General features: G+C 40.3%; 1 protein-coding gene across 3 annotated transcripts in view; it reads right to left on the reverse strand.

Annotated features, from left to right (window-relative positions):
- The window catches only part of plch2a (phospholipase C, eta 2a), a 70,630-nt gene that overhangs the window by 13,670 nt on the left and 41,827 nt on the right, over window positions 1–15,133 (reverse strand). For all 3 annotated transcript variants that reach the window (XM_030055327.1, XM_030055328.1, XM_030055329.1), the window contains exons 9-18: window positions 12,532–12,703; window positions 10,890–10,997; window positions 7,668–7,823; window positions 5,961–6,059; window positions 4,735–4,835; window positions 2,526–2,614; window positions 1,776–1,958; window positions 1,320–1,427; window positions 770–894; window positions 299–383 (exon numbers count right to left, since the gene is read on the reverse strand). In XM_030055327.1, the coding sequence (XP_029911187.1) occupies window positions 299–383; window positions 770–894; window positions 1,320–1,427; window positions 1,776–1,958; window positions 2,526–2,614; window positions 4,735–4,835; window positions 5,961–6,059; window positions 7,668–7,823; window positions 10,890–10,997; window positions 12,532–12,703 (1,226 nt within the window). The remainder of the gene's footprint in view (window positions 1–298; window positions 384–769; window positions 895–1,319; window positions 1,428–1,775; window positions 1,959–2,525; window positions 2,615–4,734; window positions 4,836–5,960; window positions 6,060–7,667; window positions 7,824–10,889; window positions 10,998–12,531; window positions 12,704–15,133) is intronic.

The raw sequence follows: 15,133 nt of genomic DNA on the forward strand, positions 1-15,133 counted from the left end.
TCAGATTTCAAAGAGGTAAAGGTGCTAAGTGCAGTATTATCCCATAAATAAACCATTACTATATTAACACTGAGCAAGTAATATAACAATTGCAAATAGATGAGACCATCAGTGATAAGACTGGCAGCCTCCACTGTCTACCATTGCCATCGTGTGGCAGTGGTAGTGAGTGGAAGGAGACAAAGGGTGAGGGTGGGGGGAAACAAAACTTCCAACATGTTTATCCCCTTCATGCATAATAGCAGTGGCAGTGGTTTGATGGCATGCAGACAGCGGCTGAACTTCTCATTCAACTCACCGTTGTCGTCCACCACCCTGGTCTGCTCCTTGCAGCAGTCCACTGGCAGGCCGATGATCTCCACTTCCACAAAAGGATCAATAATCTGACAGACAGCATAACATTGTGCTAAGTCATCACTTAACGCTCTCCAGTTGCTCTGATGGGAAATTCAATTACAAAATCCTGGGCTGTAAACCACCATTCAGTGCAATGACTGTGTTAAATAAGTCAGAAAAAAGGTTTTCTGCTATATTTGTGGTAAGTGACCCGTTTGTAAAATTCAAATCAAACAAATTCCCTAACTTGTGTTTAGGCTAAAATCAGAAATACAATGAAGTGACAGGGTTAGTTTAGGAGTTAAAATATGTGAATAAATGAAGCCTCCAAAAGGTCCTCACAGGCAAAGAAATACAAAGATGTGTGTGTGTGTGTGTGTGTGTGTGTGTGTGTGTGTGTGTGTGTGTGTGTGTGTGTGTGTGTGTGTCCTACCTCTCCCCTGTCCCCTAACATTGAGTCTTTGGGTTTGGGCAGCTGCTGTCCACTAATGATCTTCAAGACCAATTGCTTCTTCATCTGCCCTGGCAGAGGGTCCTCCAGGTTGGGGTTAAACACACCTATGGTGAACAGAAAAGGACAAAAACATTCCATGGTTTGTTTACTCTCCTTTTCACACAACCTTGTATGGTTCACTGTCAAAATTAAGACCATCAGCAATGTGTCTGGAATGAAGCTGACAATAGATGTTATTTTGTGAAAAAATATGTCATCGTAGTGTATACCATGTAGACCATGACAAAAAAGAAACATTCAGACATCAAAATACTCAGTGCTTCCCTCAGAATTGTATTCTTACATGGTTAGGAAAGCCAGAGAAGAGTATTGTGGCAATTAAATACACTCAAATTCATGCCTTAGTTAACAGTGCTTGAGCTACAAAAATAGAGATGATCATCTTATCTCAGTGTTAAAATTGAAACTGAAGTCCACTCTCTCTGTTCAAATGACATGAATACATGCATGAGTTGTGGTATGAGCTGACCGTCACACATGCAGGCAGGTTTGAGAACGTAGCCACAGTTGCCGTTGCTGTAGAACTTGGCCCTGTTCAGCTGGAGGACGCGGCCTTCTGATTGGTAGTTCAATGCAACTGTGATGAAAAAAAAAAAAAAAGATCAAAAAGCTGAACTACTCCCTTTAAGTGGATTGTAGTGGGAACTGTGAGAAGAGGCTAAATGGTCAGAAATACAGCATGTTGAATGAGAAGAACATGTATCGCACCAAGTACTAAGTTCATGTAAGTGATTTTAAAGTGACCGGTAACAGCTTAAAAATACTAAATCATCATGTCTAAACCAAACTAAGCCAAATTAGTACTGTGATTTGGTGTGCTTATACCAGTTCCAATCTTAAACATGCCACCATTTTGAGCAAGCTGGGGAAGTGAAAGTGCCCTAATAAGAGTTAGAGCACGGTCGGCGTGTGGTGCACCATGTACCGAGCTGGCATCCTGTAGTCCAGAAGGGCTGCGGATTAAAGTTGGAAGAGTCCACGCGATAAGAGGAGGGGTAGATCCGAGAGAGCTGTCGCTGGTTGAAGTGGATGAAGGCGGCGGTTTTCTGCTGCATGATCTGGTGGGCCTTGGTCTCACTCAGTGACGACACCTGCCAGCTGCAATTTGCTGCAAGACGCAAAACAAAACCACTTTCACATCTGGACTTCTAGGTGGTTCTTTTTCTTCACTAACTACCAACATTAGGGCAGCAAGTTTCAGGATTTGCTATTCAATTAAACAGACAAACTGACTTATATGTGTATGTTAGATTTGACTACTTTCCTGCCAAAAAGTTTCAGGCTTAAAGTAGGGCTGTCAAGTGGCTCAAAGTTCAACATTGCATTCATTTTTTAATAATGATCCGAAAAATAATGACACGGGTTAACTTTGACGGCCACCGTTTTCCCCAAAATTTTAATCCTGGCTGGGTGGAAACATTTCTGAAAACAGTATTTAGACCATGGGCACATGGGCTGGCAGGCTGAGCAGGGCCTTAGTGTCTCAGGTTCTGATCAACTCCCAAAACTATATCTTCTCTGAAGAGGACAGCGCTTATTTCTAAAAAGACAATATTCACACACAGTGAAACTTGACTGTGAAGATAGTACCTGGTCACCAGTACACAACTGTTTGAATGAGGAAAGGTGACGGTGCTACAGACAGAACTCTATCCCAGTGAGAAGAGTGGCTCACCTTGTGCCTCGATATCATGGAGTCCCACAGAGCAGGTATATTTGACCAGGTCAGACAGAGCCCTGGACAGCTTCATAGTTTTCTTCTTCCTACAAGGTCAGCAAAAAGTCAAAACATCTACAAAAAGATTCAATTCAATTCAACCTTTATTTATTCTCGAATGGACATTGAGGTTACCCTCATTTTCATTGCCGTCGAGTTTACAAGTGCATTAAAACAAAATTACACATACATATAATAAGAAAATCATTTAAAACAAATACAATCAGAAACACAGTGTTCTGAGATTAAAGTCTTAAACTCTGCAAGAGAGGGGAGTGCTTGCATCTTCAGAGTGTGCTGGAGGGTGTTCCGCGAGTTTGGGGCATTATGGGAGAATGCAGTTTTACCAAGTTCAGTACAAGCTCGGGGAACTTTTAGGAGTAACAAGTCAGATGAACAGGTCATGTTAGTGCCAGAATTCCATTCTAAAAGGTTTGTGATGTATGATGGTAGTCTACCGAGCGGGGCTTTAAAGATGAATAAAAGCCAATGTCCTTTGCGCCTCTCTTCAAGGGAGGGCCAACCAACTTTCTTGTAGAGCAAGCAATGATGAGTGTCATATCTATCGCCAGTTATAAATCTAAAGGCAGAGTGATAAACAGTGTCCAGGGGCTTCAGAGTTGAAGCAGCAGCACGTTTGTAAATTACATCCCCATAATCCATGACAGACAAAAATATAGCTTCAACAATTGTTTTTCTTGAGAGTACTGGAAAACTAGATTTATTTCTGTACAGAAAGCCAATCTTTTGTTGCAACTTGGAGGCTAGTTCATTCACATGGAACCTGAATGAGAACTCCTCATCAAGCCAGATGCCTAGATATTTGTATTCTGTGACTGATATTTGTATTCTGTGATGTTTTGGGCTCTGGAAAACAACATGAATTTTGTCTTAGTTGCATTAAGAAGTAGTTTTTGCTGAAGAAACCCTTGGACGCCCAGATCTTGGTTTGTCTTCCAAGCTGTTGGTTCGTCTGTATTTCTGCAGAGTGTATCCAACTGCTGAAGGACTGCATCTGCACTTCCTGGCTATCTGGCGGCAGCAGTACCCTTCCTGGCTGAGAATCTTTATCTTCAGGCGTGTTTCCTGCGTTAGGTTCCTTGTTTTAGCCATTTTTGTGTCTGAAGAACTTTCAAATGTGCTGGTTTTATATGGACACGAAGCTTGGCAACAAAAATTGTGTCTTTTAATAAGAAGAACGACCTTCATCACTGGTACCAAAATACGATACGAGACGATACGATACGATATGATACGATGCTCGGACCTCGTCCACCTTGTTGTTGAGGGAGCGTAGGTTACTGAGGATGATGGCGGGGAGCGGTGGTTTTGTGTACCGGCGCCGCAGGCGGTTGCGAATCCCCCCTCTCTTTCCTCGCTTCCTACGTTTTGCTGGCCGTCTCAGCTCGGGTGGGATGTTGTCCAGAATCACCGGTGATAGACGGTGCTGGTTCGATAGCTCCAGGAGGAACTCCCGGCTGTAGTAAAGGCTCATTCCTGTTCCCAAGTCGGTTGTTGTTGTCGGTTGTTGCGTAGTTGTTGTGTGTGTGTCAGCTGGAGAAAGTGTCCTCCACAGGGCGCTGATCCCCACCAAAGTCAATATAATCCTTGGGTCGTTCATTTTTGCTCACATACAGTCATCATGCGATGACAAAGAAAGTCCAACACACAATAAAACAAACATAACAAAACAAGTGTAAATGGGTCTGCCAGGACGTGGTTCGCAGCTGGGCCGCGCACCGGAAGTAATGACCCCATACTCAAAATTTCTCATGTATATTTATGGAACCAATCAATTTGAAGTTTTTAATAGCTTTTTTAGGATTAGGATCTTACCTAAGAGTGATTCTTAATGCAATATTTCACAAATGCATGGGGTGTCCGAAAACTTTTTTCCACCACTGTATAATCTAGCAACAGAGGACAAGCAAAATCTCGGGCTCAGGTCATGTTCAGACACAAAAAAGGAATGCCTGTCGGGTTAGGGTCGGGTTCGGCTACTATGCTCTCAGGTTTGGGTCGGGTCCAGACAAAAACATGCACGATCTGCACTCTGCTATGGGAAGACTGCACAAGCACATGTCTCTGTTAGCCCTTTTTAGCTACTTGGGATTACCCAGAACTCTTTAAGACACTGGAAGAGTGTGTGTGTGTGTAAAATGCATACTTGCTGTGGTGTAAGGGGGCACGGGAGGCACTACTGGTGCTCTCTTGGTCTGTATCCGTGTCTTCAAAGCTGGATGTCTTCTTCAGCTTGGTTGTCTTTTTCTACAGCCAGTAACAGTTACTCAGTTAGTTCTCCAGAGACAGAAGAGCATGACAAGTGAGACACCTAGGACTGGTATCTGTGTGGGAGATCTTTTCATGTGTCACAGGCTTCGAGGGAAGGCCTGAGACCTTTGTTTTTGATGAGAAAATTGACAAAGTGAAAATGAAAAAGTATACATGTCCTTGTGGCTGCTGAGAAGCTATGTAATCTTCCTAAAATTACAGACCAAGAACTGAAACATGTTTTCAAAAAATGTTTTTTTTTTTTTTTTTTTTTTTTTTTTTTTTTTTTTTATAAGGCTGTTTCTTCAGTCATTTTCTCCGTCTATATGTTCCCAGTGGAATTTGGCTCGATTAATCTCTACTGCATAAACCATGCTGATGATGATAATAAGCTGCATGCTACCAGTTTAGCATACACTGTGAGTGATGGTAGGCAACATATTAGGAACAAATTAAGAAAACTGGTCTTTACAGGTGCACTACTATAGTTTTGATAGATATTTATTTACATCGTCAGAGCCTCCTACTATACACGAAACTCTAACACAAACATAAATAAGTAAGTAAGTAAGTAAATAAATAAATAAATAAATAAATGAATCCTCTGCACCTTTAAATAATAAATAGGTCTTTGTATTTTTTATTACATGGCCATGTGGTCATATATTATAAAAGAGCAATATCATTAATTTGTTGCAGTTGTATATATATTTGTATGTATAATTGTATTATTACTACAAACTCTCTCATCACCAACCACCCTCACTTTCTGTGGAGACAAAACAATTCTGTTGTTGATTCTGATCAAATTAACTCGTGACACCTTGTGCCAAAAAGTTAGCATTGTTTGGTTAGGGCAAACAGTCTGACTGGGCTAGTTTTCAAATAATTTAATTTAATTAAACTGTTAGCTCAGAGTGCCACAACCAATAATTGATAATGATTTTGCTGTCTATGATGTGATCACTTAACAGGACAATATCTCACACACACATTTGGTGTAAATTTTTAAAAACAAAAAATAAGAGGAGCTTCAAATGAAGGAAGAGAGCCAAACACTACTTCATATGACTGAGCAAGCTTAGAGAGCAAAGCTACGGGAACAGGAATGAACAGGCCAACCTTGCGCTTGGAGAAGCTACCCATGAAGGAACGGCTTGAGCGTTTGTTGCTGCTGGGGTTTGCCTCATCTGCTGTGTCCGTCCCATCATCACCTTTGCACTGGAAGCAGAAAAAAAACACTTGAAATCCTTTTTTTTTTTTTTTTTTAAGTAAAATTTGAGTGTTACTCATTCACATTCCCCTGATAACTTTTTCCAAGCCAATTCAGGGACTCACAAGGGATTTCACAAGGCTGTTTCTCTAAGCTAGGCTCACATCTAGGCTATTATCATCCTCTGAACATGACTGCAAAGGAATTAGAGGAAGAGGAGGAGACACATGAAAAGGAAGAGTAACCAATAGCAAGAACAGCTATACTACAGTGCTAATGTGTCAGGTTTGTTAAATGAGAACATACAAAACCACACAGACAAAGTAAAAAAAAAAAAAACTTTCTCTTAGGAGAGGCAGTCAAAGTCATGCAAGAAGAACTGACGCCATTTTTTTTGGCACAAAGCACTGACAATCTGAACTGCTCAAGCAGAAACATCTACAGAAACCTGAAATACTACATTTCATCGTCACTGTGCATTTCCATACAGATAATGACAGTTCACATCCAATGAGAAAAATCCGTACAGTGGAGAGCATCCAGAATGAGAATGCATGGAGTCAACCATAGATGGCAGTGCTGGTTCAGACATGAGCAGTGGCGCTCTGCTGGCTAGGCCTTGAATTCAGATCAGTGGTGAAGGAAGTGTTTATGAAGTGTACCTAATTTATACTCTTGGTTTAGTCATGCCGAAACCTTATGACAGAAATCCTCCTCGTTCCCCACATTTGTTCATTTCTGTGGTGTTTTTGCCAAATATTACAGTCAAAAAATGATATGTCCAGTACTGTTACATCTTTTCTCTTTGTTTTTCTGTGGTTGAAATTTGAGTTTCTGGAGGTGGCACTCTTCTCTTTATCTGTTCAGCCATAGTGGCTATGACTGTTCATGCTAACTACCCGCTTATTCTGTTTATGTCAAACAAACCGGGAAGGTACAATTCATCCACACCACATCATTTTTCCTGGGAAGGACTTTTCTGACACCAGGTGTTTAGAACAGCAAATGTAAAGTTTTTTGGTGAACCAGCCTTAGTCTTGATCACTATTATGATGACAATGGAAAACAGGCTGGAAGATATCATGGATTACTTAGTGCAAAACTGAACTTTGGAAGTGTTGGGTTGCATATTTCCCTGGATGTGAAATGAGTCAACATAGTGGTGAATTATCCGATATGGATGTTTGCTGCAGATGCTACCTGCAGGAGACACAGCATCTACATCCAAACAGGAAAATAACACTAAAAGAACCATTTAATTTCCTCAAAAACTGGATACTTAGTTTTTATATTGTCAAAATCCACTTTGTTCATGTTTGCTTACTGTATGTGCCAAAAGTGTTATTCTGAGACCTGCTGCACCGTACTATGGAAATGAATGAGGAGACACAAATACATTATTCTAGATTAGCAGCCCAGGGGAGCACAACTAATGAGGATATTTGGACTCATAATGCCCAGGTAACTATGCAACCTCAAAGTTTAATTTTACTTTAAATAAAAGGGACATGTGACCATGTGCTTGCAATGCAACATGAAAAGAGATGTGTTGTCTCCCCAGAGAGACAACAGAAAACTCAAATTATTGATTGAACAAGAAAAACATCCGTTCCTACTTTCAGGCCAGCCTTGTCTGAGGGCTTCCCAGCAGGGGGCAGGGCAGCAATAGTAAAGCTGTCTGGGTCCTCTCTGTCTCGGATCTTGGACTCCTTCATCAGGTTATCCAGCTTTTTCTTGGCCATACTTTCCACCTGCTTTCTGTTGGCTGAGGTCTGAACAAGGTAGGCAGTAAGAGTTACACAGAAAGAAAGGGAACGGGAAAAGGGAAAAAAGAGGGATGAAGATATGCATGTGGTCTAAGAAATGAGAGGAACTTTAGGACATTCAGTAGAACCTCAGCCATTCATTCATCTTCTCCATAAACAACTGAGTGATCCTGCCAAGGGAAACCATACAATTTTATGTATGGTATCAGAGTAATGTAATGTTGCAAAAAAGCAATTCAAGTTTTCAGTAAGATTCAAACATTTGTCAAATTGTCATATTTTACATGGGCCAAGTAACAGTTCTAGTCAATTTTGTTGCTTTAAGGACTACCATGAAAATTTGGGCTTCTGAGGTCCTACTGTGAAGACATATTTGGACAAACCTCTTTTTTAACCTGGTTAGACCAGGAGGGGAAAAAAACATAATGCAAGATCTTAAAAGAATGTAAGATCAGGTTGAGAGTAATGTGAGCTCAAGTTCCATGGAAAACAAAGATGAAGCATTACATTGTGTTTCACATAATAAATAACCTCTCAGACCATTTGATGGATGACATGATGGAGAATGACAGTGGGAAGTTATGTAAGAGAAGTGAAATGAAGATTTTCTGGATGAGATAGAGCCCAAAAGCACAAGCCACTAGGTGGCATTGTATATCCATATCTTAGATTGTGCACAGAATGAACAGCCAGCAAAATAATGGATAAAGACTGGATAAAGGGAGTATTCTCTGTAGGTAGGTGTATCAGAGCTAGGGTTAGCCCATGTATATTGACTATTTAATAAATATTGGCAATTTATTAAAAATGGATATGGTCTAGTCATGGCGTAGGGTGCAGATTGTTTTCTTATTTTTGCTGACCTGAACAATAGCACACTTGTCCTATAGTGTCTACAGGAGGTCATTAACCTGAATGGATTCAGTGCCACCTTTCAAGCACATTGCATGAAAATGTTTTCTGATATAGTTTCAAAGGTTTTCTCAAGCCTGTCGGGGGAACCCTATTGTTTTTCGTAGGATTCACCATCATCTTCATCTTCCATTTCTTCTTTTCTGCTCTAAAATTTTTGTACTTCAGAGACAACAGGCAAATTTGCTGGATAGGTATCTGATCTCCCCTACAAGTTGGGAGGGAAAAATTATCGGCCAGATGGTCACATAATTTTACATTTTAACTAATACATCCTGAATCATATGGTCCGAAGAAAATCTCTCCTCAGATTTTGCAACTCAAGATGAATTCATTGTACAAACAGTTTTTCCCTAGAATTTTTTATTTTATTTTATATAAAGCCTGTTTGCTATTTCTCTTGCAGCTTTGATCCTATTTCAAAAAACTGTGGACACAGATGATGCAATTTCTACATCATAACTATTACCCAGAGGTTTGAAAATCCAAACTTTTTAGCCATATTTAACAAATGAAATTGATGGCAAAGACAAGCAAACAGGCAGGGAGGCATTCTTTCCTTAACACTTGGTGCTTGAGCAACCAAACCTCAGACACAAATGTGGGATGAATCCCAATGTGTCACAGGCAATATTTGGTGACACAGCCATAGCACAGTAAAGCTGCATCTAAAATTGCTGAGGGTTGATATTACGTGAGGACTCTTAAACAAAAGTTTAAGACCAAAAAACATGACAAAAGCACATCAATTGATGGCTGACTCTACGCGGTTGTCATGATCAGCCAAAGTTGAACTCCATCTCCACCAAATTCTACACAGTATGACAGAGCTGCCTACACCATGCTTGTTTCACAGATTTTTTGATATTCATTTGACCTTGATGAAATAACAGTTGATGACAACAGTGTATAACATGAAAGGAATAATTTGCAAATGCTAAAATGCTAAATGAGAGTGACATGGTAAGGCTATAATATGCAACTAACTCAGACCAAATAAATCATTTATTGTAACACCTTGATTAATTATTTTTGTCTCAGATTCTATTCTCACTGTTCTCTCTATACTGCTTACAAGGGCCCCAAAAATGCATTAGGCCAAATTCAATCAGATGTAAAAGTACCAAAAGGAAGACAATTTAAAATTTTTCAAATGGCAATATGTCAGGTAACATTTCATCTGCAGAAGCAGGACTGTCAACCCATGTTCTGTTGTTGAAATGTAGAACTTTTCCATAATGATCAGTCAAACTTATATTCACACTGTGAAGTTATGTTTTCCCTGGGGTGGAATCCCACAGATGGCCGCTTGCAAGTATATTTATTCTTATTATCATTATGCTGGGTTTCAAGGAAGGGTCTAAGTAATTCCATGGTCTGAAGGCTGTTTTAGATGTCAAATTTGAAGATATTGAATGATGGCACAAAATATTGGCTTAATAAAAAAAAAAAAAAAAAAAAAAAAAAAAAAAAAAATCCATATTGGTTGAAACATAATTCTAACAACATGGGATCAGATCAAAAATGTTCACACCACAGACCTCTGATCTAACATCTTACAGAACATTTTTGAGTTTGAGTTTTTAGTTTGAGTTTTTATTCAGTCACACAAACAATAAATAACACATTTGTAACAGTGTCATCCAAAAAAGAAAACGTGACTGAAAAGGCACAGGCAGAAGCATAAGCTTATGTTAAGCCTGTCCTATGTTGGATTTAGCACTTTGAACAGAGTTTCACAAGCAGTATGACAGAGTACTGAACATGAATTGGATGAGAAATTCTAGCGAGGCTGACAATGAGCATGTTATACAGTACCTTCCACTTTTAAAGAGGTAAGCAACATTGAAAGGAGTAAGCGAGGGGACAGAAAGAGAGAACAGAGAGACAGCAAGAGAAAGATATACCAATACAGGAGATAAACAGAAGGAACAGAGCATTACAAAGACAAGATAGGAGAACAGGACCCCACTGATACTGACTTTCAAATGAAACATGACCAAGAGCAGAGAAATACATGCACACACGGAGATTAGCAAATTCACATTTTATCTGCAGGACGCCAGTTACAAAGAGACTAACTGCACCTTTGATAGGTAAGAGTAGGTAAACACCATGAACTGGAGGACACAACATCAAAAGAAAAGGAAGATTACGTACATCTCCATTCATCAGCTTGCAGTCATCCTCCATTTCATCTGCGCTGTCCTCATCTGACACATCTCCCTCCTCTGCGTTCTCGTCAATGTTGGGAGGCAGTTTCTTACCCTTGTGGAGAAAGTAAGAACATAAGAAAGAAAGAAATCAGTGTTCAGCAGAAAATAGGAACTTGTTCGCTTGGTTTTCCCACAAGCAGTTCAAGTGTGAAGGCAAGGTGTTCAAAGTGAACTTAATATTTAACTCCCTTTCCTTCCTTTTTGGCTTGTGACTGGCTTTGGCCAGCACTCCCTGTTTAACCCATAGAACTAGTAGGAGTTGAGAAGAATCCCATAGGAGCAGGCACCTCCAAGGCCCACTGACATAATAGTCATGGGTAATCCATCCTCAAACTTAGTGTTATTGGTCATATTAAGCAGGGACGCTGGTAATGTAGAAGCAAACTCGCTCAGTGGCAGATCTCAAGGGGGAGGAGTGGGGGACACAATGAAGAGACGTTACAAAGGATAGATGGGCTCAAAGTGACGGCAGTCGATACTGCAGCAATCACACTCAGACTGAAGTCATGGATTTTTCACTGAAGCTTAACAAGTGGGGCTGTTTGTCCAGTGGTTAGAAATCATTTTTAATCACTGTGTCAAGGGGGTGCCAACCTGCAGCAATGCTGTTTGGGTGACAATAGTCTGACACTGGCACCTGCACAGAGACTGCATCTGGATACCACAGATTGTCTAACTGCAGTGAGCAAGCCAATTGCTGGAGTGCAGACCATGGATATGACTGTGGTGCCTCACAGTGCTATAATGTTAGTGCCATTACAAACACACTGGAAATTGTACATAAACCTAGGAGTGCTCAAGTGGCGGCTAGCAATGGAGTCCTTGCTGTGCCAGGTATTGGCACCATGCCCTCTCATGAGTGAAAGCATCTGTTGTCAATAAACAGTCATTAACCTCAATACTTCACTGATGCTCAGTTCCTGCCAACAGAGGGGTGGTGCTGCTCATCAACTTGGTCTTGTGCTGCAGTTTGTTGAAGGCATGTGTAAGTTCCCTTTCATGTTGTACATTACAGTTTCTGCCACTAACCAAACAGAATATAGTAGCCATACGCTTTAATAGTAGCCATAGAAAATGTAAGGGCATATTCAGTGGAAAATAGATGGGGAAATGATGCTGCAGTCTCTGTAAAAAGCAGCATTGCCTGATTTGGTTAAGCAAGCAATACTCCTGTGTTTACAAATGTCTCAGAAGACTGATAATTAGCTGAGTCGGTTCACAGACTGTCAGCAGTGTTTGTACTGTACATGGTGCGCACTACAACTGGAACTGCTCCTGACCTGCAGCTATTAACATATTTGGACCAATTATCTGTGGTGAACTGGACTGAGAATAATGTGTTTTAGTGACAAAATGTCACTGTGCCAAATAACAGCCCTCAGTCAGCTATCGCTACACAGACACCCCATAAAGAGCCCGAACTTGTAGTTTGTTGAGAGATGTTAAACAATTTCTAATCTCACACTTAACATGAGACCAACATCTTTCTTTTTCTCTCACCAAGGAACTCAGGATCTATGAATTGTTAAACACAACTCGCACTCAAGCTCTACATGACTCACAGCATAACGCTGCCCTGGCATTACCTTGACGAGGATCCTGCCCTTAAGAGTTTGTGGTGACGGCAGGCGGTCAGACTCATGGGCCTTTATATTGGACAGGTCCAACTTGTCCCCCAGGATCTCTACCAGGTATTGGGCCATCTTCTTTTGCTGAGGAACACTGCAGTGGTTCTCTATGGACAGGATGACTGGGAAGCTGTAAGATGGTAGATAACGACACACAAGAGACTGAGTTTTAAGGCTGAAAAGTCGGGGTTCTTCCTGTTAGGCATCTGGCATCACTAAGCAGCCCCCAAGACAACCTTATGATCATGCTCCCTGGTAGGCTACAGCTGCCTAACACATTACCTATGTGGAAGAGCAGGGTGATACATTCATTTTGTGATATCAGCACAGATACCAGCTCGCATTTTGGATATTGCAATACAGCCTTATCCCGTGGCAAAAGTGATGCCTTTTTGTGGTTTTAAAGGCTGCAGGACAGGAAAGGGATGCAATGTTCTGAATTTATTCGACTATTTTGGCTATTCTATTATGTACTATCACTCTGTAACCTGTCACAGAATGCATAGTGTGTGTTCTCTCACACATGCACTAAAATCCCAAACCAAGATTTGTTGCTGAAACCATGTTAAGTTACAACCTTTTAGAATTTGCAAGTTTAGAGAAGTTTATTATAACAAAAAATAATAAATAATTACCAGCAAATTAGATAACAATAACAATGATAAAAAAAACTTTCAAAAAAAATCCTTCCTTCAATGAATTGAAAACAAATAAATCCAGTGAAACAGAAATGAAAATTGTAACCGCTCTGTCCTTAAGGCAATTAAAGGCAACACGCTACAACTTAGTGTTGTTGTCTTTCTGTAAAAATAAATTAACTAATTAAAATTAATTAAGTCTGATGAAAAGTGAAGTGAAAATTAAAACCATATTGTTGGAAATGTTGCCCTTACTTTGGTCCCATATTCATTCCAAAAATCAAACCCAAGGACAGAAAGAAAATCACAGAAAAATACAATGTTTCCTTTCATATCACCAATAGGCATCACGACATTTAATTTGGCATTATTGTGATTTTGAGAAGTGAAGACATTTCGACACTGAGCGAACTTTCTCCAGTGCAACCGGAACTGAAATTTCTTTCACAATGTACAGTGTATCTGATCTACATAATTATTCTTACAACTGATTTTCACGAAATCTCAAATATACATCGTAAATGTACTGTGCAACAACAAAACATGTAAAACTTATATATGTATAGAAAAGAAAGCAATGATATTATTTCAGCTCTTTTCTTTTAAATCTGTTTTGCCTTTTCACATCTTTAAGCCTAATATCAATCTAAATACACTTAAATACATTCATAGGAACAAGGCGAAAGACAAAATATTGTGTAGTGGAGCACCTTTCCTCTCTTAGGGGTGCAAAAGCTAGCCAGAGAACTTGACCAAGGACAGAAATGTGAAGCACTCTCTGGCAAGTAAAGAAGGCCTCTGAAGGGCCCACAAGTAAGCACAAGCTCCCCAGTGAAAAAATACGGAGCATAACGTTTTGGAGAGAGAATCTTTTTATCCCAGTCACATCCCTTTCAGCCCCGTGGAAGGCTGAAAGGGATGGAAGGATGTCCTGGAAAATAATATCATTCTTTGATGTTGAGTGCAGCCTTTCACCTTCTCTTTTCAGCCAATTATCTGTGGAATTAGGTGGCTGCAATTTTGCTTTAAGAAACACGCTGGCGTGCACATCCACACACAGCGAGTCTCCCCTCCTTTTGATTCTACTTGTGAGACAGGCTCTATAAATAGTGCTTTTCACAGCAACCCCCAGATTGTGTGCATATCGAAGGGATTATCACCTTCAGATGCAGCTTCTATGATGAGGTGGGTGTTTGTGTGTGTGATTTTGTCTGGATAGGTGTGTGTATGTTTTTATGTCTGTGTATCTGAATAGGTGTGTGTGTGTTGTGTGTCAAATTGATTAGTGAGGCCAGAGACACATGACAGAAAATTACACTGCTTCAAACAGGCTTGTAAAGGGAGGTACTACTCCTGTTTATTCACAGAAAGTCTCCTTGGTAATTTTCCATTTTCAGAACTCAGTATAGGTTTCAGATTTTAGGAACAGAAGAATTTTTAGAGCGTTTAACAGGTCATCACCTCAGTCAACCTGGCAAACCGGCACACTCCTCCTTACCTGCCTCTATGGAGCTGGCTGGAATCCAGCTGTAATGCTAGCATTGAGTTCATCCATTGGATTATTACCTAGCACAATGTCTGCAAGTCTTCTTATACTACACTGTTTTAGCTTCAGGAACTGTATCCATGCTCCATAATGCTACAGTCAACTTTCAATTTAGCCTTACACTGAAGATGTAATGTATGAGTGCCGAGCAGATGTGCCCTCAAATGTATTATAGTGGCTACATAGTGTGCAGCACATGTACAGTGCAGAGTTATGTGATAAGTCATAGACAAAATAATATGGCGAGCACTCATTTTGGGATTGGGTGGGGTCGTGTCTTCAGTTTTTGGACCCAGCACAGCTCTGAAACTTTTTCACCATGTTTGTGTAATATGGTTAAGTTAACATCTGCAGATTACAGTAGGCTGTGTAAGGC

Source organism: Myripristis murdjan, chromosome 7 (genome assembly GCF_902150065.1).
Source record: "Myripristis murdjan chromosome 7, fMyrMur1.1, whole genome shotgun sequence".
Taxonomy (NCBI): Eukaryota; Metazoa; Chordata; class Actinopteri; order Holocentriformes; family Holocentridae; genus Myripristis; species Myripristis murdjan.